The 26,869-nt window shown below is 43.7% G+C and overlaps 1 protein-coding gene and 1 long non-coding RNA gene across 9 annotated transcripts in view; one reads left to right on the forward strand and one right to left on the reverse strand.

Annotated features, from left to right (window-relative positions):
* Positions 1-23,439, forward strand: part of NRP1 (neuropilin 1) — a 189,255-nt gene extending 165,816 nt beyond the window's left edge. For 3 of the 8 annotated variants that reach the window (XM_066233209.1, XM_066233212.1, XM_066233210.1), the window contains 6 exons: positions 5,188-5,247; positions 10,468-10,605; positions 15,104-15,378; positions 15,849-15,945; positions 18,597-18,647; positions 20,591-23,439. In XM_066233209.1, the coding sequence (XP_066089306.1) occupies positions 5,188-5,247; positions 10,468-10,605; positions 15,104-15,378; positions 15,849-15,945; positions 18,597-18,647; positions 20,591-20,880 (911 nt within the window). In that variant the 3' untranslated portion in view covers positions 20,881-23,439. The remainder of the gene's footprint in view (positions 1-5,187; positions 5,248-10,467; positions 10,606-15,103; positions 15,379-15,848; positions 15,946-18,596; positions 18,648-20,590) is intronic. The other 5 variants (XM_066233211.1, XM_066233213.1, XM_066233216.1 and 2 more) reach the window with 4 other exon arrangements.
* The window catches only part of LOC136306726 (uncharacterized), a 146,856-nt gene that overhangs the window by 41,792 nt on the left and 78,195 nt on the right, over positions 1-26,869 (reverse strand). The window contains exon 2 of the long non-coding RNA XR_010725665.1: positions 8,728-8,886. This is a non-coding gene — a long non-coding RNA (uncharacterized lncRNA). The remainder of the gene's footprint in view (positions 1-8,727; positions 8,887-26,869) is intronic.

Here is a 26,869-nt window from a genome sequence, read left to right on the forward strand (position 1 = left end):
CCGTGCTCATGGTTAGGAAGAATAAACATCATTAAAATGTCTATGTTGTCTATGTTACCAAAGCAATTTATAAATTCAATGCAATACCAATTAAAATACCAATGACATACTTTAATGATATAAATAACATATTCCAAAAATTTATATAGAACCAAAAGAGAACATGAATAGCCTCAGCAATCTTAAAAAACAAGAATAAAGGGGGGGTATCACACTTCCTGATATCAAGTTATACTACAAGGCCATTGTACTCAAAACAGCCTGGTACTGGCATAAGAACAGGCATATAGATCAATGGAACAGAACAGAGAACCCAGAAATAAACCCATAGCTCTATGGACAACTGATATTTGACAAATGATGTAAGGGCATACAATGGAGTAACAACAGCCTCTTTAATAAATGGTGTTGGGAAAATTGGACAGCTACCTGCAAAAAAAATGAAGCCAGACTACCAACTTATACCATTCACAAAAATAAACTCAAAGTGGATAAAAGACTTAAATGTAAGGCGTGAAACCATAAGCATCTTAGAAGAAAACATAGGCAGTAAGCTCTCTGACATTTCTCACAGCGATATATTTGCTGATTTATCTCCATGGGCAAGTTAAATAAAAGACAGGATAAACAAATGGGACTATATCAAACTAAAAAGCGTTGCACAGCCAAAGACAATAAGAACAGAATAAAAAGACAAACTACACAATGGGAGAACATATTTGACAGTATGTCTGATAAGGGGTTAAGAACCAAAATTTATAAAGAACTTGCAAATCTCAACACCAGAGAGACAAACAATCCAATCAAAAAATGGGCAAAAGAAATGAATAGACACTTCTCCAAAGAAGACATACAGATGGCCAATAGGCATATAAAAAAATGCTCAACATCACTAATCTTTAGAGAAATGCAAATTAAAACCACAATGAGATATTACCTCACACCGATCAGAATGGCGCTCACAACAAAACAACATAGAATAAGTGCTGGTGAGGATGTGGAGAAAAGGGAACCCTCCTGCACTGCTGATGGGAATGCAGACTGGTGCAGCCTCTGTGGAATATGGTATGGAGATTCCTCAAAAAATTGAAAATTGGCCCTGGCTGGTTGGCTCAGTAGTAGAGCGTAGGCCTGGCGTGCAGAAGTCCCGGGTTTGATTCCCGGCCAGGGCACACAGGAGAGGCACCCATCTGCTTCTCCACCCCTTCCCCTCTCCTTCCTCTCTGTCTCTCTCTTCCCCCCCCCCACAGCCGAGGCTCCATTGGAGCAAAGATTGCCCAGGCGCTGGGGATGGCTCCTTGGCCTCTGCCCCAGGCGCTGGAGTGGCTCTGGTCGCAACAGAGCGATGCCCTGGAGAGGCAGAGCATCGCCCCTTGGTGGGCAGAGCATCGCCCCCTGGTGGGCATGCCAGGTGGATCCCGGTTGGGCGCATGTGGGAGTCTGTCTGACTGTCTCTCCCCATTTCTAGCTTCAGAAAAATACAAAAAAAAAATTGAAAATCAAACCGCCTTTTGACCCAGCTATCCCACTTTTAGGAATATACCCCAAGAACACCATAGAACTGTTCCAGAAGGAAAAATGCACCCCCATGTAATGGCAGCATTTTTCATAATAGCGAAGATCTGGAAACAGCCCAAGTGTCCATCAGACGATGAGTGGATTAAAATCTTTGGTACATATATACTATAGAATACTACACAGCCATAAGAAATGATGACATTGGATCATTTACAATAACATGGATGGACCTTGATAACATTATACGAAGTGAAATAAGTAAATCAGAAAAAACTAAGAACTATATGAATCCATACATAGATGGGACATAAAAATGAGACTCAGAGACATGGACAAGAATGTGATGGAACAGGGGGTGGGGTAGGGTGGTGGGGAGGGTCGAGAAAGGAGAGAGAGGGAGTGGGGGGAGGGGAAGTGCACAAAGAAAACCAGATAGAAGGTGATGGAAGACAATTTGACTTTGGTTGAGAGTTATGCAACTTAATCAAATGTCAAGATAATCTGGAGATGTTTTCATGGAACATAAGTACCCTGATTTATCAATGTCACTGCATTAAAATTAATAAAAATAAGATTTAAAAAAATTAGACAACCTAGGCGAAATGGTCAAATTCCTATAAACATATAGTATTTTAAAAATTAATATAGAAGGATCAGAAAACCTGTTTAGACCGATTACATCAAATGAAATTGATACAGTTATCAAAAACTCCCAACAAACAAAAGTCCTGGGCCAGATGGCTTCAAAGGCGAATTTTACCAAATATTTAAAGAAAAACTAACTCCTATCTTTCTTAAGCTATTTCAAAAAATTCAAGAGGACAGAAGACTTCCAAACTCTTTTTATGAGGCAAGCATAATTCTAATTTCAAAACCATTCAAAGACACTACAAAGAAAGAAAACTATAGACCTATACCCCTAATGAACGTAGATGCTAAAATTTTCAACAATATATTAGCAAACTGGATCCAGCAATACACACAAAAAATCATACATCATGATCAGAGGGGATTTTTTGGGAGACAAGGCTGGTACAATATTCTCAAATAAATCAGTGTGATTCAACAGATAAAAGAAATTATAAAAATCACATGATAATATCAATAGACACAGAAAAAGCATTTGATAAAATACAGCACTCATTTATGATCAAAACCCTCAACAAAGTGGGAATACAGGGATCATACCTCAACATGATAAAGGCCATCTATGACAAACCAACAGCCAACATCATAATCAATGGGCAAATATTAAAAGAATTTCCCTTAAGATCAGGAACAAGGCAGGGGTGCCCCCTTTCACCATTCTTATTCAACATAGTTCTGGAAGTCCTAGCCACAGCAATCAGACAAGAAGAAGAAATAAAAGGCATCCAAATTGGAAAAGAAGAAGTAAAACTATCATTTGCTGATGATATGATACTGTACATAGAAAACCCTGAAGTCTCAATCAAAACACTACTGGACCTGATAAATGAATTCAACAATGTGGCAGGATATAGAATCAATATTCAGAAATCAGAAGCGTTATTATACACCAACAATGAACTGTCTGAAAGATAAATTAAGAAAACAATCCCCTTCATTATTGCAACAACAAGAAATAAAGTACCCAGGAGTAAATTTAACCAAAGAGGTTAAATACTTGTACTTAGAAAATTATAAAACATTGATAAATGAAACAAAGAAAATACAAACAAGTAGAAGCATATACCATGTTCATGGATAGGAAGAATAAACATCATTAAAATGTCTATGTTACCCAAAGCAACCTACAAATTCAATGCAATTCATATTAATATACCAATAACACACTGCAAAGATATAGAAAAAATATTCAAAAAATTTATATGGAACCAAAAAAACATGAATAGCCACAGCAATTCTGAAAAAGAAGAATAAAGTGGGAGGTATTACACTTCCTGATATCAAGTTATACTACAAGGCAATCGTACTCAAAACAGCTCAGTATCGGCATAAGAATAGGCATACAGATCAATGGAACAGAACAGAGAACCTAGAAATAAACCCATATCTTTATGGACAATTGATATTTGATAAAGGTGGTAAGTACATACAATGGAGTAAAGAAAGTCTCTTTAACAAATGGTGTTGGGAAAATTGGACAAGTACTTGCAAAAAATGAAACTGAATCACCAACTTACACCATTTACAAAAGTCAACTCAAAATGATTATAAGACAAATATAAGTTGTGAAATCATAAACATCTTGGATGAAAACATAGGCAGTAAACTCTCTGATATCTCTCGTAGCAATATTTTTGCTGATTTATCTCCATGGGCAAGTGAAATAAAAGACAGGATGAACAAATGAGACTATATCAAACTAAAAAGCTTTTACACAGCAAAAGACACCATTAACAAAATAAAAAAACCGCACACAATGGGAGAATATATTCACCAATACGTCTGATAAGGGGTTAATAACAAAAATTTATAAAGAACTTATAAAACACAGCACCAGGAAGGTAAACAATCCAATCAAAAAAATGGGCAAAAGAAATGAATAGACACTTCTCCAAAGAGGACATACAGATGGCCAATAGGCATATAAAAAAATGCCCAACATCACTAATCATTAGAGAGATGCAAATTAAAACCACAATGAGATACCACCTCACACCAGTCAGAATGGCGCTCATCAACAAAACAACACAGAATAATTAGTGCTGGGGAGGGTGTGGAGAAAAGGGAACCCTCCTGCACTGCTAGTGGGAATGCAGACTGGTACAGCCACTGTGGAAAACAGTATGGAGATTCCTCAAATATTAAAACTGGAACTGCCCTTTGACCCAGCAATCCCACTTTTAGGAATATATCTTATGAATACCAAATCACTGATTCAAAAGAAGAAATGTACCCCTATGTTTATTGCTGTATTGTTTACAATAGCCAACATCTGGAAACAGCCCAAGTGTCCATTAGTGGACGAGTGGATTAAAAAGCTGTGGTACAGATACACAATGGAATACACAGCCATGAGGAAGAAGGAAATCTTATTTTTTGTGACAATATGGATGGACCTGGAAACTATTATGTTAAGTGATATAAGCCAGGCAGAGAAAGAAAAAAATATTATATGACCTCACTCATTTGAGGAATCCAATGAACAATGTGAACTGAGGAACAGAATAGAGACAGAGGCGGGATCAAAGGGACCAGAAGGAAAGTGGTCAGAGGGAAAGGGGATGAGAGGATGGAATCAGAGAAGGGAAAGAGATTCGTGAAATTATTGATAAATATACATAACACAGCATTATAGAGAGCGGGACAGCAAATCCTGGAGGGAAGGGGGGAGGGTGTTGAGGGGCAGGAAGGGCAGGGGGGGCGCCGAGGAGAACACAGGGTGGGGAGAGATATATTCGGTGGGACACTTGAATATATGTAAACACAACAAATTAAAATCATAAATAAATAAAAAGAAAAATAAATTGTTGGATTAGTAATAATAAATATTATCTGAACTTGAGAGCGTAATGAAAAAAATTTAAGTAAAACCATGACTATAGCTAGGATTAAAAGAAGGATTTTTCTGCAGAAAATGTTTGCCTCTGTTGAATGTACATAAGCATGCAACATTTCTCTTCTGTGTATTATCTACAGCTCTTCCTGTTTCTCACTTTTGTATATTACTGTTCTCTTTTTCAGGCGGTACCACTGTGCTGACCACAGAAAAGCCAACTGTAATAGACAGCACAATACAATCAGGTATCAAACAAAATAGAAAACGTGGTAGATTTCCCATACACCTGTCCTCTCCCACTGCCCTCTGCATCTCCCCTTTCCAGAATAGAGCATCGCTGAACTGTTGGGTTTCACGTTCCCTCAAAGTCCTAGGAAAGAGATGCCACACGGCATCTGGTCTCCAAGCATGAGCCATAAATACTGCCTCTCTCCCATCCACATGTAGTGCAGCTGGGAGCGAGATTTTCTGCTCCATCAAGTAATTGCCACATGGTGAGAACCCAGCTCCCCACCGCAGAGATGGGGTAACATACTTTGTTTAAGTGCAGCCCATCTAGGACGCAGGCTGTGTTTGCAAACTGCAAGAGGAGATCTCACCGACAGCAGCCTATTTATTTTCGTCCCTGAACTGCAAAAATGGAGACCAGCAGAGTTTGTCGGTTTTGTCTGCTTCAGAGCTGGCAGTGTCACAACAGTGTTTCCAGTGGGCGTTCCATGGAACAGGGTTCAGGAAGCCGTGGCTATAACCATGCATGGGGTGAGGGCCACCCTTGGGCATGGCACCTCCTTGTGCTTTTATTAATAGAAAAGTCCAGTGACTTTTTAAAGCCCCGGTTCACCTCTTATCAAGGCCAGCACGGTTAAGCGGTGGCCTTCCTCCCTGGTCCTTTGTGTTGTGTTAGTATTCTGTAAAATTCTTCCCCACAGACCCACACAAGGGGAAACAGTCAGTGTAAGCAATCAGAGGTTTTAAATACTTTCAAGTTAATCATTAGAGCGAGGTGAGCAGGTCAGCTTTCCAGCATCTCCCGTTTCCTCTATAGAGGCTCACTCAGCCTTGGCCTCAGCGGCCCTTCATTAAGGGGGCGGGTGGTGTGTGTCATGGCTTCCTCAACACTGCGACCCTCCCCAGCAAGGCCCAGTGGACAGCACTGCTCTAATTAGCAGGCTTCCTTTGGGGACCCTGGCACCACTGGCCTGAGTGAGCTGCAAAACAAACTTCTTTTTAGTTGGACTTCACTCCCACCTCCCCGTTTCCCTGTAGTGTGCTTGGCAGGCAATCCCGGCTGCCGCACAGCTCAAACACCCCACAGACCAAAAGATGGGACAAAAGGATACTCCGTCCCCCTAAAAAGTCTGAAAACATGTAGTCCTGTCCACATCTTTCCGCATGATCAAGTGTGGCCTTGATGGACTGTGCAGCCCTGAGCGCTGGCCACCCTTTGGGGTGGATTTCTGTGGAAACACACCAGCTGGCTCTGTGTGGCCCTGTGATACAGGAGTGGCGTATTAACTCCTAACTCATTAAACACATAAAATGGAACAACAGCTGCAGAGAAAATGGAAAGGTAAACATCAGATTTCAAAATGGGAGTGTTCTCCCTAAATGTGGAAGGTCTGTACTAGCAGAACAGGAATGACTTTGTAGGCATGCTTGATTTCGACATGAGCTCAAGGCCGTGAGCATGCAGGCCTCCCAGAGGTGCTCCAGGGCCAGACAGTCACCTCACAGGACCTACTGTACTCACAGGGCAGATGTATAACTCATGAACCAGAAGACCCATTGTACCACAATCTGAACAAGTTCACATCAAACCACAGGGTTTACCGATAGGGTCCAGTTCTGAATTTCAGAGTCTGCCCAGCATCCTTTACTAATCACCCTGGTTTCCTGTTTTTTCCATTGCCTGAATCACAATCAGGCTCCTAGTCCTTGTTTGTGGATAATGGATGTCTGACATATTATGAGGCATCCTGTGCATTGTCACCTTCTAATGAAGCCAGTGTTCAGGGTGCTCATGAGGACCTGAGAGGCCAGTTCTAACTGTGAGGTGTCCCCTCAATGGCCAGGTCCACACTGGTCTGCAGGCTTCAGATTCTTCAGGCATCTTTAACAGCAGCAGAAAATCAGAACCCTACACCTTCATTACAGTCTGATTTCGATGAGGCCAGTATAGACTCAAACAGAGTCTCTGGGTTTCATTTTGAAGGTTCTTATCAATATACTACTCAGTGGGCATGTAATATTCATACACTTTCTGGGTTGGAGTCAGATGCCCCAAAGTCTATTAATTCTCTGCCTGGAACTTATGGGAATTCTGTATGTTAGATCCAGCACCGCCTGGTGAAGGCTTTTACACTCTGAAAATCGCCAAACATTTCTGAGAGCAGCTCAGTGTGTAGTCATAGCCTGTGATTCCATGGGCCTCCTCCACTGATATGTACTAAAGGTTCAGTCTCCGAGTAAGCAAGTGAACACCCTCCACAGAAATCCAGATTTGAAATTTAAATCCTCGTGCATACTCAGTGCTCATGGTTCAACTGCAGGCAAGATCAGTCCAACAGGCACAGCTGGCTTGCTAGCCCATGGCAGCTATAAATGTGTTTTAAGTTCAGAATATTGTTTCCTGCTATTTTTTTTTCATTTTTCTGAAGCTGGAAACAGGGAGAGACAGTCAGACAGACTCCCGCATGCGCCCGACCGGGATCCACCCGGCACGCCCACCAGGGGCGGCGCTCTGCCCACCAGGGGGTGATGCTCTGCCCCTCCGGGGCGTCGCCATGTTGCGACCAGAGCCACTCTAGCGCCTGAGGCAGAGGCCACAGAGCCATCCCCAGCGCCCGGGCCATCTTTGCTCCAATGGAGCCTTGGCTGCGGGAGGGGAAGAGAGAGACAGGGAGGAAAGCGCAGCGGAGGGGTGGAGAAGCAAATGGGCACTTCTCCTGTGTGCCCTGGCCGGGAATCGAACCCGGGTCCTCTGCACGCTAGGCCGACGCTCTACCGCTGAGCCAACCGGCCAGGGCTGTTTCCTGCTATTTTTAAGAGTCAAGAAGGAATTTGGCCAGATTATTTCCAATGAATTTAATAAGAATTGTGCAGTTATGGGGTGTGGGTAATATTTTGAAGATTTGAAGGTCAATAGTCCTATATACTTATTTCATTCGTCTGTTGCTTTTCTTTTTCTATTTCTCAAGTCTCTTCTCCTCTTCTTTTCCCCTTCTCTCTTTCTCTTTGTTTGTTTGTTTCTTTGTTTTCCTTTCTCCTTGCTATAAATGTTCTGTGTGTTTAACAGCCTTTCTCTCCAGGGTCAAATTGTCCACATTGAGCACTTCTTACTCTATATTCCTCCCCCATAAAATGCATAGATCTTTTCTTTTAATTTATATTTGAAACAAACCAGATTGTTAAAAGTACATTACATAATCAGACCAAGAAGACACAAGAGTAGCAAATATGAAATGTTAGAGCAGTTCGCCCTGTCAGACTCAGAGCCAGAAAGAACATGGGAAGGTCAAGGGGCCCTCCTGCTCCCTGCACCAGGAGAAGTGCCAATGCCGTCATTTCAGGCAGAGCTGCCCCATGTTCTGTGATTGCATAGATACCCAAGGTCATGTGTCTTGTGATATCACCTCAATACTGATAGCCGAAATAACAGACAATGTTTTTTTCTATACTAGACGACATATTTAGGAGAAGAGGCAGAGACAGACTCCCACACACACCTGACTGGGATTCACCCAGCAATCCCACTAGGGAGTGATGCTCTATTCTTCTGGGGCGTTGCTCCATTGCTCAGCAACCAAGCTCTTCTTAGCCTCTGACATGAAGGCCATGGAGCCATCCTCAGCACTTGGGGCCAACTTGCTCCAATCCAGCCATGGCTGCGGGAGGTGAAAAGAGAGAGAAATGAGAGAGGGTGGGGTGGAGAAGCAGATAGACACCTCTCTCTTCTGTGTGCCCTGACCTTGAATCAAACCTGGGGCATCCACATGCCGGGCTGATGCTGTACCACTGAGCCAACCAGCCAGGGCCCACGTTAACATTTGAAAAGTGTTCCTTAAAAACTAAAAATGCAAAAAAAAAAAATTCATCGTTATCTCGTCACTAGATCTTTCCATTAAAATTCTTTTGCCCTTGTTAAAGTAAGGGAAGGGCAAAGGAGCCAAGCTCAAAGAAGAAAGTAAGATATTTTGTATTAAACACTTCGGTAAAGTTAAAGAAAAGATCAAAACAAGATAGGTCCTCAGCCTAATACAGCAGGTAAACAGCACACTTTTCTTAGGAGAGACAAGCGTAGTTTTGAGACAATAAGTCCCACTGGCAGGTGGCCCTAGTCACCTTGCTCTCCATGTTAATGCTGCCACCTTGTGGACTGCCTGACCTCAGTGAGAAGCATTGCCCCACCCCCTTCATTAGGAAAACAGGTGTCTGTCTTTGTGTGGCATTTTAACAAGGAGTAGGCGTAGAACTTACAGACGCTTGAAGGTCTTATCTTTACGGTTTTTTTATTAGCTTAAATTTACCCCCCAAAATTCTAAGCATCCATGATTTCATTTCTTTTCTCTCTTGAGACTCAAGCTACTTTCCAAAGGATGGTAGAATCAAAGGAAAAAAAGATAAAACAAACAAACAAACAAAAAATGCTATAGGCAAGTGGCACGTCATAGAACACAGGAGGATTCATTCCTGAGAATGTACTCATATTCCCTTTCAAATCCCAAAGGAAGCTTTTTGAACATAAATAAAAAAAGCTAAAAACTGGGTAGCTATTTAAATGTGCCTTGGTTTTACATGACCTCACATTGAGGCTTTTAAGTAGGGTGAGCAATTTATATGCAAATGTAAAAATTTACTGCAGAAGCAAAAACCACACTTAACATTAATTGACCCAGCAGAAAGCACAGCAGAAGAGAAAATAATTTTAAGCACTGCTTCAGAAATCTGACACTGAAGACCCGACATGCACACTGCTATGATGAGAATACAGGGTGCTGCAGTCACCTGCCACTGTCCAAGCCTTGTGAGTCCAAGCTCAATCTCTAATTACAATGCTCTTAATTGGTAAATACCAGTTTCTATGGCCCATCATCAGGAACACAGTATCTGTTATACTCAATATTGTAGAAATAGGGAGAATGTCACAGATAGAAAGTACATACTTAGGGAAGTAACCTTCCTGGAAATTTCATATAAAACCAAACTGACAGGAAGTCCATATTTTTTTTATAAAGCTGGGTTTTAAAAAAAATTACTAAATGTGATTTTGCAAATGCTTCAACATCACCATGAATCTTTTGTGTTTCCTGGTAGTGCCAGATTTTGTGGCTTTTCCAGAGTTTTCAAACAGACATTAAGTTATATAAATTGGGCTTTCCATGAATGAACAGAGGGGCCCTTCTGACCTCGATGAGTAAATTTGTCTTTCTCTGCTTGTCTCTATTTTTTCTTTCCACCCGTGGAAGAATTTCCAACATATGGTTTTAACTGTGAATTTGGCTGGGGTTCTCACAAGACATTCTGTCACTGGGAACACGACAATCACGTGCAACTCAAGTGGAGTGTGTTGACCAGCAAAACAGGACCGATACAGGATCACACAGGTAATGGAGAGTTCACTGCGGCCTCGTTTCTGAATTGGAGGGGTAACTGTGGAGGGTTTCTGGGGTCTGCGAATCTAAGGGGGTATAGAAAATACTGCACAACACTTATGTCTGTTTTTATTCCCTGGAATTAAAAAGATCTCTTTCCTTAATGAAGATAAACTTAGTAGCAGATATTGCTGATTAAATTTAATAACTAGATCTGAAAAACAGCAGACTGGGGAAAGTTGTGTGAATTCGTCCTGGGTTTTATACTTTCTGAGTTTGTTGAGTGAAAGACTTCACACATATTTAAAAGTAGAAAAGACACAGTAACACAAACATTCAATGTACACACTCCAAATTCCATAATCACCAAGTCACAGGAATCTTATTTTATCTCTATTGTCCCTGACTCTGTATTTTTTTTTTTTAAGTGAGAGAAGGGGAGATAGTGAGGCAGATTCCTGCATGCACCCTGACTGGAATCCACCAGGCAACCTTTGTCTGGCGATGATGCTCGAATCAACCAAGCTATTTTGAGCACTTGAGGCCAACACTGGGACCAATGGAGCTATCCTCCATGCCAGGGGCCAACGCTTAAACCAGTCGAGCCACTGGCTACGAGAGGGAAAGAGGGAGAGACGGGGGAGTGGGGAGGGGAGAGAAGCAGATGGTCGCTTCTCCTGTGTGCTCTGACCAGGAATCAAACCTGGGACATCTGCATCTCTGGCTGACACTCTGTCCACTGAGCCAACCAGCCAGGGCCGACTCTGGACTACTTTGCAGCAAGTCTAGATGTGTATTATATCATCCCATTTATTTCCAGCCAAACAAGCAATGAGTGAGCTCTAAGCTTGCTCTCTCTGGACCTTTGAAGTGGAAGTGGCTCAAAGTAGGTTGGGGTTCTTACTTTTTTAGGAAAGATTTTAAATCCAAGCAGGTAGAAACACTGCCACACACACCCCAGGTCACGCAACCCACCCCATTGCTTGCCTTACTTTGCCTCGAAGATGAATTGGTGGCAGATGGACCGGTAGAGGAAGGATGTTTGCATCCACTCCAGGGAACTCCTCTACCTACCACACCCTGTTTTCTTTGCATCCATTTCATCACCCAACTTGAAGCATGGTGCAAAGAGCCAGCAGTGTGCTCCAAAAAGCGTGCACACACTCACAAGGGACATCTGACCCTCAAATATCTACCGTGCTCAGGTGACGCTTCTGTGTCTGCTTACTTGAGCTTTGGCTTTCCAGAGATACCCCAGAGGGGCTGTGACGTCACTAAGAAACCTCATCAAAGTTCTCCCCCATGCTGGTGCTTGGGCAGGTGGATCCGTGGACAGAGGAATAGGCCAAGGGCAATTCATTTCTTTCCCATTTTGCTGTTCACTTTCCCCCAGTGAATGGAACCATTAAGTGGGTTTGAATAGACCTTCTTCTACCCCAGCTAGTTCCTTGCCTAATAAGAATGACAAGGAAATTGGATAAAATTCGACTCCCTCAATTCTGAGACATTTCCCATTGAATCTCAAGACAAGCCATGTTAAGAATATTTAAAATACTTTGACTGTAAATGGCACCTCGCATATAAAATGGCCTTGAATTAACCAAACGCAATTGGCTGGGATGAAGGCGGTGGTAACAGTGGAAGAACGTATGCAAAGTGGAGCCAAACAGCTCAGTAGGAACTGACATTCAAAGGAGGTCAAAAGTGACATTTGCCAGAGACAAAAGCTCAAAGGCTTGCTTGCTGAAGTGAGGCACTAATTGAGAAAATGAAGACGGAGTTGCTGACCCAGAACTGGGATAAAACCCTGAAAGGAAGGATATCGGCATTTTACGGGTGGCGTGTTTGAGCAGGAGGGCTGGTCTGGGGTGAGCAGCTGAAATGTGTGACGCCCGCAGGAGGCTCCATGGGTTTTGTTGTCCCCAACACCCAGGCTCACTGGGCTGCAGTGCTGGGCCGGGCCTGCCCTGACCGGAGAGAGCCTCCCACAACTCCTGCCGAGTGTGACAGGCGAGGCCACCGTCTGAAAGGCAGGACTTGTTGGCAGGAGAGAGGCAGGTGAAGGAACCAGCACAGCATGCACAGGCACAGGTGATGGCCACGGACGCGGCACTCTGAAGACCAGATGGAAGCTTGCTTTTGAATGAGCACAGCCTCGGCGCCCTGTCCTGTCGTACACATTTGAATTTATTTGAAGCCACTCCACTTGTTTTTCTGCATCTGGCCTCTAAGAAGGAAGCTGTGCACCTCCCCAGAGAGGGTTCCTGAAGCCTGGCATCTTCTCCTGGTTCCCTGAGGCGTGGAATTTGTGCAGCCCTGTTGTTGCATGGCAGGTGCTACACTGGTCCCTGGAGATAACGTATGAAGGAGGGTGGCCCTGCCCTCAAATGGTGCGCAGTGGACTGGGGGTGGGAACCACCACAATGCTGTGGAATAGGGCGCCTGCTGTCAGAGGCAGTTGTCACTAGTGAAACATAAGGGGGCAGGTCAGAGGGAGCGGTTCTGTCTCAGAGGCACTGTCAGCTCAGCTGGATCGGGAGTGATATGCAGAGACAAGAAGGGCAGGGGTCTGCGACTCAGTGCATTGCCCACGGTATGGTTTGGACAATTACTGTGCGAAGCAGTTAGACTTAGGGCAGCAGGTGGGCTGAAAGCAGTGAGGAGCCAGAGAAACACCTGAAGCAGAAAAGTGACGAGCAGATTTTTCAAAGTCCACAATTCAGCAGGGCAGGCCTGGGCAGAGCTCTCAGACAGTCTCATCCTCCTGTCCACATCAGGTTGTTCCTGTCCAAAACCTGCTCTCCAGCTTGCCCAGATTGAACCCACAGGCTCAATAACTGAATTTCCTCTCTGCAGATCCCCAACTACATTCCTTTTTCCATAAGATGGGGGTGGGGGTAGTGCAGAGGCAAGGTGGGTGCCCTGCCACCTGCTCACTGTCCATCTCAATGAACTGGTCCACTACTCATCTCAGTGAAAAGGCACCATCTCCCAGACAGACCACCGCCACATGGTAAATGCATTGGATAGGACACACCCCAGCAGTGACTCGGTCAGCTTGGTCACAGAAGACCGCACACACACTGGAGCCAGGATTCTTCTCCACTCCCCCTTTTATCTTTCCACCCATCGGTCTCAAGACATGCACCATGATGCAGGCTCAGATACGCCTCCTAGTGAAGGAGGAAAGCTGCCTGTTGACTCATCCTCCTCCCCATGGACATGGCAGACACAGGCAGATGGGTACGAGGACCGCCAGCGTGTGCGCAGCACACAGTGACCTCACACATGCACAAGCCTCGGGGCAGCACACCCAGCACCCTGCTGCCCATGGGGGCCTGAGCAGCAGATGCATACTTTCATCAGGTCAGAGAAAGAGCAAGTATTTCTGTCTGCAGGGCAGACAGGGAAACATGCCTAGTGTGTGTAGACCAGGTGGTGACAGGAAAAAGTGTTCCCTTTAGGAGTTATTAAAAGCAAAGCCACAGTGAGTTCTCATGGCTCCACAGTGTCACTGTTGCCAGAATGCAACCCTGCCTCCTCTTGAATGAGAAGCCCATGTCACACGGTAGCCGGTATCACCATTGAAATTCAAGTTCTAGAATGTATTTCAGAAATTCATAAGCCATTAAAATAAACTAGGGGAAAATCATCTGAATTTCAGGGAAATAAAAGATCACTCGATTATTTGGGGAAAATGCAGCTTTCTTATAGTGACCCAAGTATCATCAGCCAGAAGTCCTGATGCTTGAATGATCAATAAGAGTACGTACAAATTATTCCATTTAGCATTTATGCTCACACAGGTGCTGCTGGGAAGTCTTTTTTATTTATTATTTGCTTTTTGACAGAGACAGAGAGTCAGAGAGAGGGACAGATGGGGACAAATAGAAAGGAGAGAAATGAGAAGCATCAATTCTTTGTTGCGGCACCTTAGCTGTTCATTGATTGCTTTCTCATATGTGCCTTAAATGAGGGGGAGTGGCTACAGCAGACCACGTGACCCCTTGCTCAAGCCAGAAACCCTGGGCTTCAAGCCAGCGACCCCACGCTCAAGCTGGTGAGCCCATGCTCAAGCTGAAGACCTCGGGGTTTCGAACCTGGGTCCTCTGCATCCCAGTCTGAAGCTCTACCCACTGTGCCACTGCCTGGTCAGGCCTGCTGGGCAGTCTTAAAGTTGCACAAAAATAGGCCTTCCCTATGCTTTCAGTTTGCCTATGATGGTGCAAAGTTGCCTGCGTCATAGCTCGTGTCCCTGTGATGATGCAGTCCCAATAAGCAGTGACTGAGTGCCTCTTCGCAGCCTTCCCCCAAGCCTATGCCCATTTACAACAGCTCAGAGCTGAGCCTTGTATCCCCAACAACTGCACCCCACTCCCTGTCCACAGCAGCATTGGGTTCTCAGTGTTCAGCCTGGGAAAGAAGATTTGGGTGATAGAAGTTGAAAGACAAGGAGACAGAAGAGTCATACATTCAGGGTACTCTCCCTAACACATGTCTTTTGTCACAGCAGGTGATGGCAACTTTATCTACTCCCAGGCTGACGAGAACCAGAAGGGCAAGGTGGCTCGCTTGGTGAGCCCTGTGGTTTACTCCCAGAACTCTGCCCACTGCATGACCTTCTGGTATCACATGTCTGGTTCGCATGTGGGCACGCTGAGAGTCAAGCTGCGCTATCAGAAGCCAGAGGAGTATGACCAGCTGGTCTGGATGGCCATTGGGCACCAAGGGGACCACTGGAAGGAAGGACGTGTCCTGCTCCACAAATCCTTGAAACTTTACCAGGTAAACTCTTTTCCCAGGGGTGGGCAGGCAGCTGCTTCACGAACACTGGGCAATATTTTGAAGGTTATCAAGTGAGATGTGGGACTCATATCCAAATTTATTTTCTGAGCCTGAGATATTGCTGCAATGATTGTCTCAGTAGCAAATTCCGTCCCCGAATTCCAGAAGTTGAACCAGTTTGCTGAGAAAGGAGTGACAACATTCCATCACAGACTATTTTGGGGCTGTTGCAAGGAACCTTTCATTTATTTCCTGTGTTTTTTCAGTTTTGTATTATAAAGAGCATTGGAGGAGAAGTTTGATGCCATCACCAGGCAGTTCATGTGTAGGGGTGTTAACAAAGCAGGTGCTAGTAAGAAGTCCTGTGAATGTAATCCACCTGCTGTAGATTGAGCTGAACAAGCCTTTGAGAGCACTGCTGGTGGGGAGGTGGACATGTAAATACTGTGCAAATGGTCTCGTTATGTCAGGTGATTTTCGAGGGCGAAATCGGGAAAGGAAACCTTGGTGGGATCGCAGTGGATGACATCAGTATCAACAACCACATTTCGCAAGAGGACTGTGCAAGTGAGTACGAGTTCTGTAATGACCAGTTAGTTAGTAAGCGCTTGCCTGGGGCAGGACCCTGGTTAACCTAGACCTGGAATTTCACTGTGGGCTCTGAGTACATCCTGTGGAATTAACGTGCTGGGGCAACAGGCCCGTTTACCGTTAGTCACCCCATTACCTAACCGATTTAATTTAGAATGCCTTGTTGGCATTTACAACACTACAGTGTGTTCATAAAGTCGTGGTGCACTTTTGACCGGTCACAGGAAAGCAACAAAAGACGATAGAAATGTGAAATCTGCACCAAATAAAAGGAAAACTCTCCCAGTTTCATACCTATTCAGTGCAGTTCGATGTGGGCTCACACACAGATTTTTTAGGGCTCCTTAGGTAGCTATCCCGTACAGCCTCTACAGACTCATCACTGACTGATGGCTACCAGAACAGGGTTTCTCCACCAAACTGCCGGTTTCCTTCAACTGCTTATCTCACCGAGTAATGTTATTCCTATGTGGTGGCACTTCATTATAAATGCGCTGATATTCACGTTGCACTTTGGTCATGGAGTCAAATTTAGCGAGCCACAGAACACACTGAACTTTCCTCTGTACCGTCCACATCTCGACTGGCATGGCTGTGGGCTGCTCTGCTGTATACACAGTGATACGTCATCATCTGTGCATGCGCACATGCTGCCACATCATCCTACAGAAACTGGGAGGGTTTTCCTTTTATTTGGTGATTTCACATTTCTATTGTCTTTTATTGCTTTCCTATGACTGGTCAAAAGTGCACCATGACTTTACGGACACACTGTATATAGTGATGTGGAATCCAAGGACCGTAGCCAAGAAAAGACTCTCAGTTAACAGGCTACATATGCCACATCAAAACATTCTCATGCCAAATGGGAAAACTCAGACATCTGGATAATTCCAAATAGGTGGGTGCATAAACCAAACAGCAGGCCTTTGAAAATGTTGATAATGCCAGATTTAAGATTACATTGTTAATATTGTTAATGGAACATAGAAGTTGTACTTCTTTGCTTCATTGCAAACAAATAGGTATTTCTGACTCTCAAAAGACTTGACATGATTCAAGGGGATACATTAAATTTAGAAACTTGGCCTCGTATTGTAGAGTTTATATATTTTTTAATCAGTCTGGTATATATATAGGATAAAAGTCTGACAGAAACTAATTTGTATTCCTTAGTTCTTAATATAGAATTATAAATAACTTCCCTAATGGCAATGGAATAGCATTGTAATTAGTCTTACGCTCCATTTTCTTACCTTAAACTTTGTTATCTTTTATTATATAATGGGGTGTTAACTGTAACAAAACAGAATAAGTCTATTGGGTGAACTTGTGACAAAAGAGGCCTGTTGGCTCTAATGGGTTTTTGATCATTACAGCAATATACAAAGCTTTTATTACAGAATATATTGTATATACATAATTCCTAAAGTGACAATAACTTAATAGGGTTGATTTAAAAATTTGAGGGAAATAAAAGAGCAGTGTATAAAAATCTGCTTTTTCATGCTCTGCAAGGAGAAACATTTAATGTCACGCTGGTTAGCACATCTTCATAGAGGGGAGTCTTTCCATTGCAGCTACTTTACATATTCCCCACACCCAAGTCTACAAGTGCTGTTAAAAGACGGAATCCATGTAGCCACATGGTGCACGTAACACCATCGCTTTCCTCATCCAGGCTGGTGATGGTTTTGGAAGGTAGAGCAAAGTCCACAAACTACAACAGAGAAATAAATGCTGTTCAGCTCAACAAGTTTTAACTGACCGTTTACTACTACAGGCAAAGCAGCACCCAGGGCTCCTGCTAATCTGTAGAAGGCTGAGGCAGTTCTGCAAGCCCTTTCCTTTCCACGTGACTAGTGTGCTCTGCTATAGTTGTCACAACCGAAGCCCCATTAAACAACTTTATGTCACTGTGCCCTTCAAAAGATGTCTAGAATAATTATATGTGTATTCATCAGATATGTATTCCAAATATTTAGTCATGGATACAATAAGATTATCAAGCACTTATTAATTGTTCATGCATTAATACACCAAATATGTCCTGAGGCACCTGTTGTGTTCAAATGCTGGGGAGGTAGCAATGATCAGAGTACTCAGAAACTCCTGCCTTCTGTTCAGAACCATAAGGGATGCCGGCACTCCACTTTTTCCAGAAACATTGTTTTGTTTTTTGTAAGACATAGGACATGGTCTCTTGCCACAAAAAGCTGGTATATTGTCCGGGAAACCAAAAAAACACTCATCAAACTCAGGAAGCTGTTGTCTACAGAAGCATAGGCTGTTAGCCTTACCCAGAAACCCACCTCTGTTTCCCATGTTCACCAAGTGTCCCCACACTCCAGATGCCAAGAACCTGTCTGCCCACCATTTTCATCTCCAAAAACAGCCCACTCTGCTGACAGCACTGCCACCTACTTCTAGCACCTCTTCATAATCCTTTGACACAGCCTGTCAATGGCCCTGTGGTCATGTGGTGGGGCCACCCGTACCTGGACCCCCAGAGAGACCCTCTGAGTCAGGAGTGTGTGTGAGCATGCATGTGTCAGATTTGCGTACTTTGTGTGACTGTATTTCGTAGGCAGTTCAAACATCTTTTTCAATTTTGTTTGGCTTGTCAGGACCAGCAGACCTGGATAAAAAGAACCCAGAAAATAAAATTGATGACACAGGTAAATTTGTCTTCCTGACCAATTTTAAGAATCATTTTCTGTGACTTTCGTGGTAGTGATAGAGACACTTCCTGTCACAACCCAATCTAAGCTGCCCGGAAAACTTGGGGAGCCTCTACGACAGTTTGGTTGATGTCAGTGGCTGGTCCATGGGGAAGGGGCCAGCCATGGCCCATCGCTCCCTGCACTGGGCTTAGAATATAATCGAGTGGACCGGTCTCATTGTATAACCATGACGACAGACAAGCAGTGAGGACTGTGACCACCCAAGGCCTGCGGCAGTTTCCATACTATGATTTGAAACCAACCCAAATACTCGGGCCTGGTTCATACCCAGAGATGGTCTTTAAAGGACAGGAACCTAATGACTGTGGCCGTCTGTTGAGTTTGCTCTGTGTGTGCCCGTCCTCCCTACTGGAACCCACATTCTGTGATGATGGTGCAAGGATTTACTGAGGAGCTAGTATGTCCTGAGCACTTTAAATAGGCTGTCTCTTGATCCCTCACAGCTGCTCTCTGAGGTACAGTTATCCCCATTTTCCAGATAAGCAGACTGAAATCCAAGGTGGTGACTTAGTTAAGGAGCATGGCTCTGTGGGTGGTAGCTTCCAACTTGAGACGAATTAAATTGAAAATGAGTATTTTTTAACATGGTTTTGTGATCCAATCCAAGACAGTTGGTCAGAGTTAGGCCTTGCCTGCCGTTATTTTATTTCCAGAAGCTTCTGCACCTCCTGGCCAGCAGTAGTGAATCATTGGACACTTGTCCCAGCACTGCCGGTTGGCATCAGTACCTGTTGCCATGAGCAATGTGGTCCTACCCCAGTCAGACCTGGACGTGATTCATTTAGCTTAGCTGTGGAGCCTGCTCCAAGATTGAAACTTTATTAAAGGCTGTTTTCAAACAACATTTCATTAAGGGGGAGGATACTAATATGTCCCCATGGGCTGTCTGCCCCTGTATGGGGACTTGCATCTCATATGTTTGGTTTTCTTTGATTGGAATCTTTGTTGATCAGAGCACCACCAAGCAAACACTGTGCACATTACACATGAGCAGTTTAGTCTCATTTCTAGTAGTAGGTAATTAGGCAAAAAGCTTCCCTATTCATAATCACCCATGTTCCACTCCAGAGAAGACATTTCCCCAAGGACTGAACTGCAGGGCAGTATGACTGTCCCCAGCGAAACCACAGGGGCTGCACAGATGCTGATTACTAAACATATTCTAGTCAGCACGGCACAGAAATGGTCTCTAGATCAGAGCCAGAAGCCATTGGAAATTTCAGCAGCAAGCATGCTCCTATTCTGAAAGACCTCTTTTCTTGAGCAAAACCACTGTGGACATGGGAGAAACTTGGCTAGCATGAAGATTTCACGTGGGAAAACAGGCACGTGTATAAACCATGCCAGGCACAGTGCAGGCACCCCACAGAAGGGCAGCTCAAGACAGTTTCCCCATGCCTGCGTGGGGACCCAGGGAACACATGAGAGTGGTTACAGCCTCTGCTAGACACCCATGTATCAAAGCAGTTTGCAAACCCTAGAGATTATATCTGGCTAAGGACAAGGACTGAAAACACAAGATTCCAATATAGCACAGATGGTGGGTCAGATAAAATCTGAATTAGGTTAGAACCCCACTATTGACCCAGAATTGGTTGTTACCCTGTGTGAGGCTAGCAGTCAGAGTCACAGCTCCCCCGGACCTGACCCTCACCTCCCACACTTCCATCCTCAACACGGAGTCAAACACAGCCTGGGTGTTCGCAGCATTGAGGAGCCAAACCCCAGGTCAGAAATCCCCCACAGGTTCTGGGGAGAAGACAGACAAAGCAAGCATGTGGTTTTCTCCTTTTTCTTTTCCTTTCCTCTATTTTTCTGTCTACTTCCATCTGGTCTGTTGGCCAGGCTCACAGAGCCAGTTTTGTTTTTCTCTGCAGGGAGCACCCCAGGATACAAGGGCACAGGACAAGGGGATGAGAACATCTCCAGGAAGCCAGGCAGTGTGCTGAAGACCTTGGACCCCATCCTTATCACCATCATAGCCATGAGCGCCCTGGGCGTCCTCCTGGGCGCTGTCTGTGGGGTCGTGCTGTACTGTGCCTGTTGGCACAATGGGATGTCAGAAAGAAACTTATCAGCCCTGGAGAACTACAATTTTGAACTGGTGGACGGAGTGAAGTTGAAAAAGGACAAACTGAACACACAGAGCAGTTACTCAGAGGCGTGAGGGCGAGCGGGCGAGCAGACATGCTGGAGAGGTGAGGTGGAAGGACGTAACTGGAGTGCATTGATCTCTCACTGGACAAGCTGGGGAATGCATTGACCACGCTGAGCCAGGCTTTTCTCAGGAGCTGCGATGAGTTCTGCCGACGGACGGACAAGTTAGCCGTTTGAGCAATCGGGATCATGCGCAGTCAGCCTTTCCCTGCTGGTTTCATTTGGAGAATCAAATGCTGGTGTTGAGACCGAGTATGATGGATTGAGTGATTGATTTTGATTCCCACTCCCCCTCTTTCCTCTTCTTCTCACAGATCCTTTTAGGAAACTGTGCAAAATCCAAGATGCTGGCGCCTAGTGTATTCCCTGGGGCCCTTTTGATGGACATGCTACATGCAGCCCAGTGCCCAGAGTCCATTCGAAGGTGTGTTTCAGCGGGCTCCTGAAGCTGTCCCTGTGTGTCATTGCCTGTGCTGCGCATGGGCAAGGAAGGATTAGGGTGTTTTCGCTTAGAGTAGCCTCAGTACCAGTATCTCTGTCAGCGCTGTTTACGAAGCAATACTGTCCGGTGTCCTTGATGTTTTCCAGTGTTGTACTAGACCCTGTGCTTGTGAACTCCATACAGACAGCTGCCATAACCAGACACCGCTGGCCACCAGGCATGCTGCCGACGACTGCCACACCCACGCCTCGGCACTGCTTAGTCCATGTCCTCTGAAGTGCCTTTTTGTTTGTACTGGTTCGCCTTGTGTTACATTATACAACCCGCTCCGTTCCTTGCTAGTAAAAACCCAACTCTGAATCAAACGCAGGTGGCCCACTGACGATGAGGAAAGTTATTTTCATGCAAGATGTCAGTCCTGCCCCGGGGAAGGCAAGGGCTAGGAAGGTTTGCCAAGGTGGCTTTATACTTCTGCTTTTTTCTCTGTAGTTCAAATTCATGTCTCTCAATCCTTTTGTATAAAGCTGCAATATTCTCTCCTACAGCCCTTTCATATGGAATGTATTTTCAAATGTAAACTCTTTCTCTCCCCTCTTTCTTCTCTCTTCTTGCTCTCTTAGAATTGAAGCCTTTGCCATTGTCCAGAAAAGACATTTGCAGCTTTAACCTGCTGGTCGTGGCAAAGAATTTTACTAGACTTTATGTTTAAAATAAATAAATAAATAAGGGAAATTCCTAACTCTGCCCTCCAAAGTCTAACTTTGGTTTTCTTGTTAACTGATTAAAGTGACAGTATCTTTTTTCCTTAGGCCATTTTTCTATTTTAATCACATTTGATCCTTGATTAGAAATGTTGCATGTAATAGAAATGACGATAAGCGGAGAAAAAAAAGTAATAGTAATTGGCTTTTAAGTGAGACCCAAAGGAAAGACAGGATACAATTCTCCCGATATCCCAGAACACGGGGTTTTTATATTCATATATATAAGAAGGATCCAGGAGCACCTTCTTGTTTTGGTGTTGGGTGAGATGAGGGAAGTGGAAGAAAGAACAGGTAATTGAAGAAAGTAGCTAGAAACCCTGCCATCTGGCAAAGTATTTTCAGATTAGGGGTGATAAGAGTGAGTGAACTCAAAATCAATGTTTTTAAAAATCCATTCAGAAAACAAGAGACTTGAATGAATGCTCTTGAAACTTTTGTTTTCTCACAAAGAAAAATCCTGCCTTAGGACTGGTAGGACCTAAGCTTCTAATCGCTCGAAGAAGTCCGTATCTTATCAGGCAGCCTGTGAATGAATCTGAAGGGGCGGGTTGTTTTCAGTCTACTTGGGTCCTGCCATGTTGTACTAAGAACTGTTACATCTTCCTCCCTTTCTGCATTGCTGTAGATCTCACTTAGAAACAGGTGTGGAAGCCACTATGCATCGTGGAGGACACAGTCCATTCATCTTGGTTTAATTGGATTGAGAATGCCTTTTGTTTCCAGGAAAGTATCGATCACTATGAAAGAAGAATAGATTTTTGTCCCTAGAGGCATTCATTCAGTTGTTGTAATCTTACCAGATGAAACACTAAGACTTGCCTTTTTTTCTTTCTTTTTTTCTTTTTTTTTTTAAGGCAATGAACTTAAAGTTGCCCTCAGCCTAGGAAAAATGATACTGAAACTTTAAATTTTAAAGTATCTTGCACTGATAAATATATTTAAAAAATTATATGTTTATAAAGTTATTAATTTGTAAAGGCAGTGTTATAAAATGTTCAGTTTATATTGTTTTAGATTGTTTCATAATTTTTAAAGGTGTAAAAATAACATTTCTTTATTGAAATCTATAGAATTTTCTGTAGTAAAATGTTTTCATTTTACTGGTATATGATTGCTTCATGTTTTTGTACCATCATAAAATTTTGTGCGAATTTTTTTTACAGAAATTTTTATTTTCTATGACAGTATGACACTTGTAAATGGTTGTTTCAAAATGAACAGTGAAGCCTTAACTTTAAAAGACATTTCTATTCTCAGACACTGAGTAGCATAAAAACTGCATAGAACTGAACTGTAACTTAAATCACAAACTATGACTACTACATTCCAAAGAAACAGTTGAATTAAACATTTTCATAAAATATCCCAAACCTGATGGCTTTTATTATATTAGCTTTGTTATTGTTAAAGAAATTGGTATCATTCCAGCATCAAATAACTTTCAAGGTTTTTCTGAGTTCTCCTTTTTAAAATAATATCCTAATAGGGAGAGAAAATTAAGAAGACATTTTCTGAAGGTAGAATACCAACCCAAATTAGACACTGATCAAGATAATACATAAAGAAAATAGAAATTTTCAACCTCATATCTTGTGTCAAATGTTCTGCATTCCATTTGGTCAAGTTTTTTTGTTTGTTTTTTTTTTAAGTGAAATTCACAAGTACCTGTTGGCAAGTGTTGTTCTTGTAGAAAACAGGTAATATATCAGATAGTCCTTCTGTATGCACCATGCTCCATTTAGGTATAGGGCAAGCTTGATCATAGTATTACCACTGGCTATTTGGTAACTCTTAGGAAAATTCTATTCCATCTGGGACCAAAATAATAATAATAATAACATTAATAATAATAATAGCAACAACAAAACAGTAAAAGTATGGAACAAAAGCATGCTGAGTAGGACATTGCTGAAGTCTTGTTACAACAATATTGGCCCACCCTAATCCTCAGGAGCCACAGACAAGGAATTCTTTATTAATAGTCCTCTGGTGGTGGGAAAATTTCCTTCTGAAAGCAAAGGACTACAGGAAGGGTGGGCTGCCCTGTACAGCAGTAAATCACCATTTCTGCTTTTCTCTGGCTGCGTACACCTCCTGTGCCTTCCAAGGCTTAACAAGAATACGGCATCTTTCCCACTGGGTGGGTGTTTAGGTCTCTTGGCTCAGAGAAGAGAGACTAAGATGAGGCAGAGCCAGTGATGGCTCCTAAACTTAAGTCGTAGTTATGCTTATGACTGGTTCCAGAAAACATTATGACTTGCAAAGAATCCATCAGAGTTCATCCAGACAAACGTTTTGGGACACACATAGGGCTTTGGATTAATTTTATCTCTGTGTTGTTGCTTGAGAAGACCTGGAATACAGATGACATTTCATTCCCTTTCTTGTCCCGATCTGGCCACTCAGCTATGCTTTTCTTCCCGGCTTTCGTGAGCATAATCACTGTGCAGGATTTTCCAAAGTCAGCACTTAAGTAGGTCATGTGGATTGAAGCATTTAACTTAGAACACAAAAATCATTTATTGTCCCATATCCTGTCACGCTGCTAATTTACCAATTGCCACAAGGGCTGACCAGCGCTCTATCTTTTTGCAAATTCAATGGATTCTGTTAATATTCCATAATGTTTCTGCTTCCCAATGGCAACAACAGCTGTTGTGTTGCATTAACAAGCAGTATGCCAAAAAATTGGCTCTATTTTCCTAAACTGTACCCAACAAGGCATCTTAGACAGCTTTTCACCTTGGAGGTTGGGAAACCTGAGTGAAGAGAGCCTTGGATTGAGCAGAACTATTGTAGATAGGAGACCAAGATGATAACTGACCTTTTTTTTTCTTTAATGTTACAAAGAAACAGTGCAAAGTGATACAAAAAACAAAAATCTTCCTGTTATCCCCACTCGTGTCACTTGCTTGTCGGCAAGAAGGGTCCTATGAACTGATCCCATCGTTTCAGATTAAACCCTGCTTCCAGGGACTCCTCGATGATAATGGGAGTAAACATTCTTATCCTGAGAGCGTTAGCTATTTTCACAGCAGCTGTGCAAGGTAGGTTTTGTAACTATTCCACTTTAATAATGAGCGGTCCAACGGTCAGAGGGATTGAGTGAAGGGTCCGGGATGTGTCCAGTCTCATCCTCACTCTGCACTCCTGTCATTCCACAGCCCTGCCCTGTCTTGTGAGATGCTCCCATGGGGTCTTGCTCCTCAGGACCCAGTAGCAGCAACACCTGGATGCCTAATAGAAATACAGACTCAGCATTGGCCAGTTTGCTCAGTGGACAGAGCATCGGCCCAGCATATGGACATCCCACGTTTGACTCCCAGTCAGAGCACACCAGAGAAGTAACTATCTGGTTCTCCCCCTCTCCTCCTCCCCTTTTCTCCCTCTTCCCTTTCCACAGCCAGTGGCTCAGTTAGTTCAAGCCTTGACCCAAGGCATTGAGGATAGCTCAGTTGGTCCAAGTGTATCAGCCTCAGGCACTAAAAATACCTTGGTTGATTTGAACATCAGCCCTGAATGGGGGGTTGATGCATGGATTCTGGTTGGGGCACATGCAGGAGTCTGCGTCACTATCTCCCCTCTCCTCTCATTAAAAAAAAAGAAAGAAAAAATGCATAGTCTCAGGCCACACCCTAGATTGGCTCAGTCATTTTAACACTGTCCCCAGATGACCTGTATTCCCATCCATTTGGGTTTGAGAAGAACCTCATCATTTGTAGTTACTCTGAACCAGCTGTGTGTGAGTTTGCTTTGCTTCCAGGGGTGGTTTCAGGACCCTCAGAGGCTGGGACACATCACAAAGCAATTTTCAGAAGAGTCTGAATGCAATGCCACCCAGAAAATGGAGGAAAATGAGTCCACAGGAAACCCCACTCAGAAAGAAGCCCTTGGTGGCCATTCTGCCTGGTCGCTCTTTAGGGGCCTGGACTGGGCCTCCTGAGAAGGGAGAGGGACAGCTGATGAACTATTTTGCTGGGTAAAAAAATCTCATAGTGCTACAGAAAACAGCAAATTACTTATCACAAGGGAAGGGTAGCCAGGGAAAGAGGAGGGGAACCCTTTATGAAGATATTAAAATCCTGATGGTAAAACTACACAGACCCTATTTCATCCTTTTTTGATGATTTCTAATGTCATTCCTTTGGGTCCTTATTACAAATAAGTGAGAAACTGCTGGGTAATGGGGCTTTTTTGTCCAATAGTGAGTCCTGAGAGGGCTTTTCTGTACGAAAAGGTTGTCTCCACATCAAAATGGCAGGGTACATATCATGATGTAGAAGTTCATTCAATGTCTAGCATGCCTAGCCAATTGCATGTTTTATCCCAACCCTGCTGATGGAGTTGGAAACTCACTTGCCGTGGCAGAATCAATGGGTGTGCCATTCATGGTGGTGCAACTAAGTCTTGCCCTTGTGAAGCCTGAATGGGGTGACTTGCCAGGTTCTGGTCCCCTGTGATGTGTCTCTCAGGGACTCGGACCTCCTTCCTACCCCGTCATTACTGGCGTGAGCCAATTCTGTACCCTTCTTTAAAGCCCCATCACCATCATACAGAGACGTAGTGCAGGCCACACTCATGTCCTGATTTTGCATGCATAATATGTCAAAAACAGACAATTATTTTAGCCAAGTATCTTGTGATTCTTCTCCTGTGATACAAGCCTTCCATTGAAAAAGACATTATTTGGCCATGGCCAATTGACTCAGTGGTAGAGTGTTGGCGTGGTGTGTCGATGTCCCAGATTCAATTCTTGGTCATGGCACACAGTAGAAGCAACCATCTGCTTCTCC

This window comes from Saccopteryx bilineata, chromosome 5 (assembly GCF_036850765.1).
Source record: "Saccopteryx bilineata isolate mSacBil1 chromosome 5, mSacBil1_pri_phased_curated, whole genome shotgun sequence".
Taxonomy (NCBI): Eukaryota; Metazoa; Chordata; class Mammalia; order Chiroptera; family Emballonuridae; genus Saccopteryx; species Saccopteryx bilineata.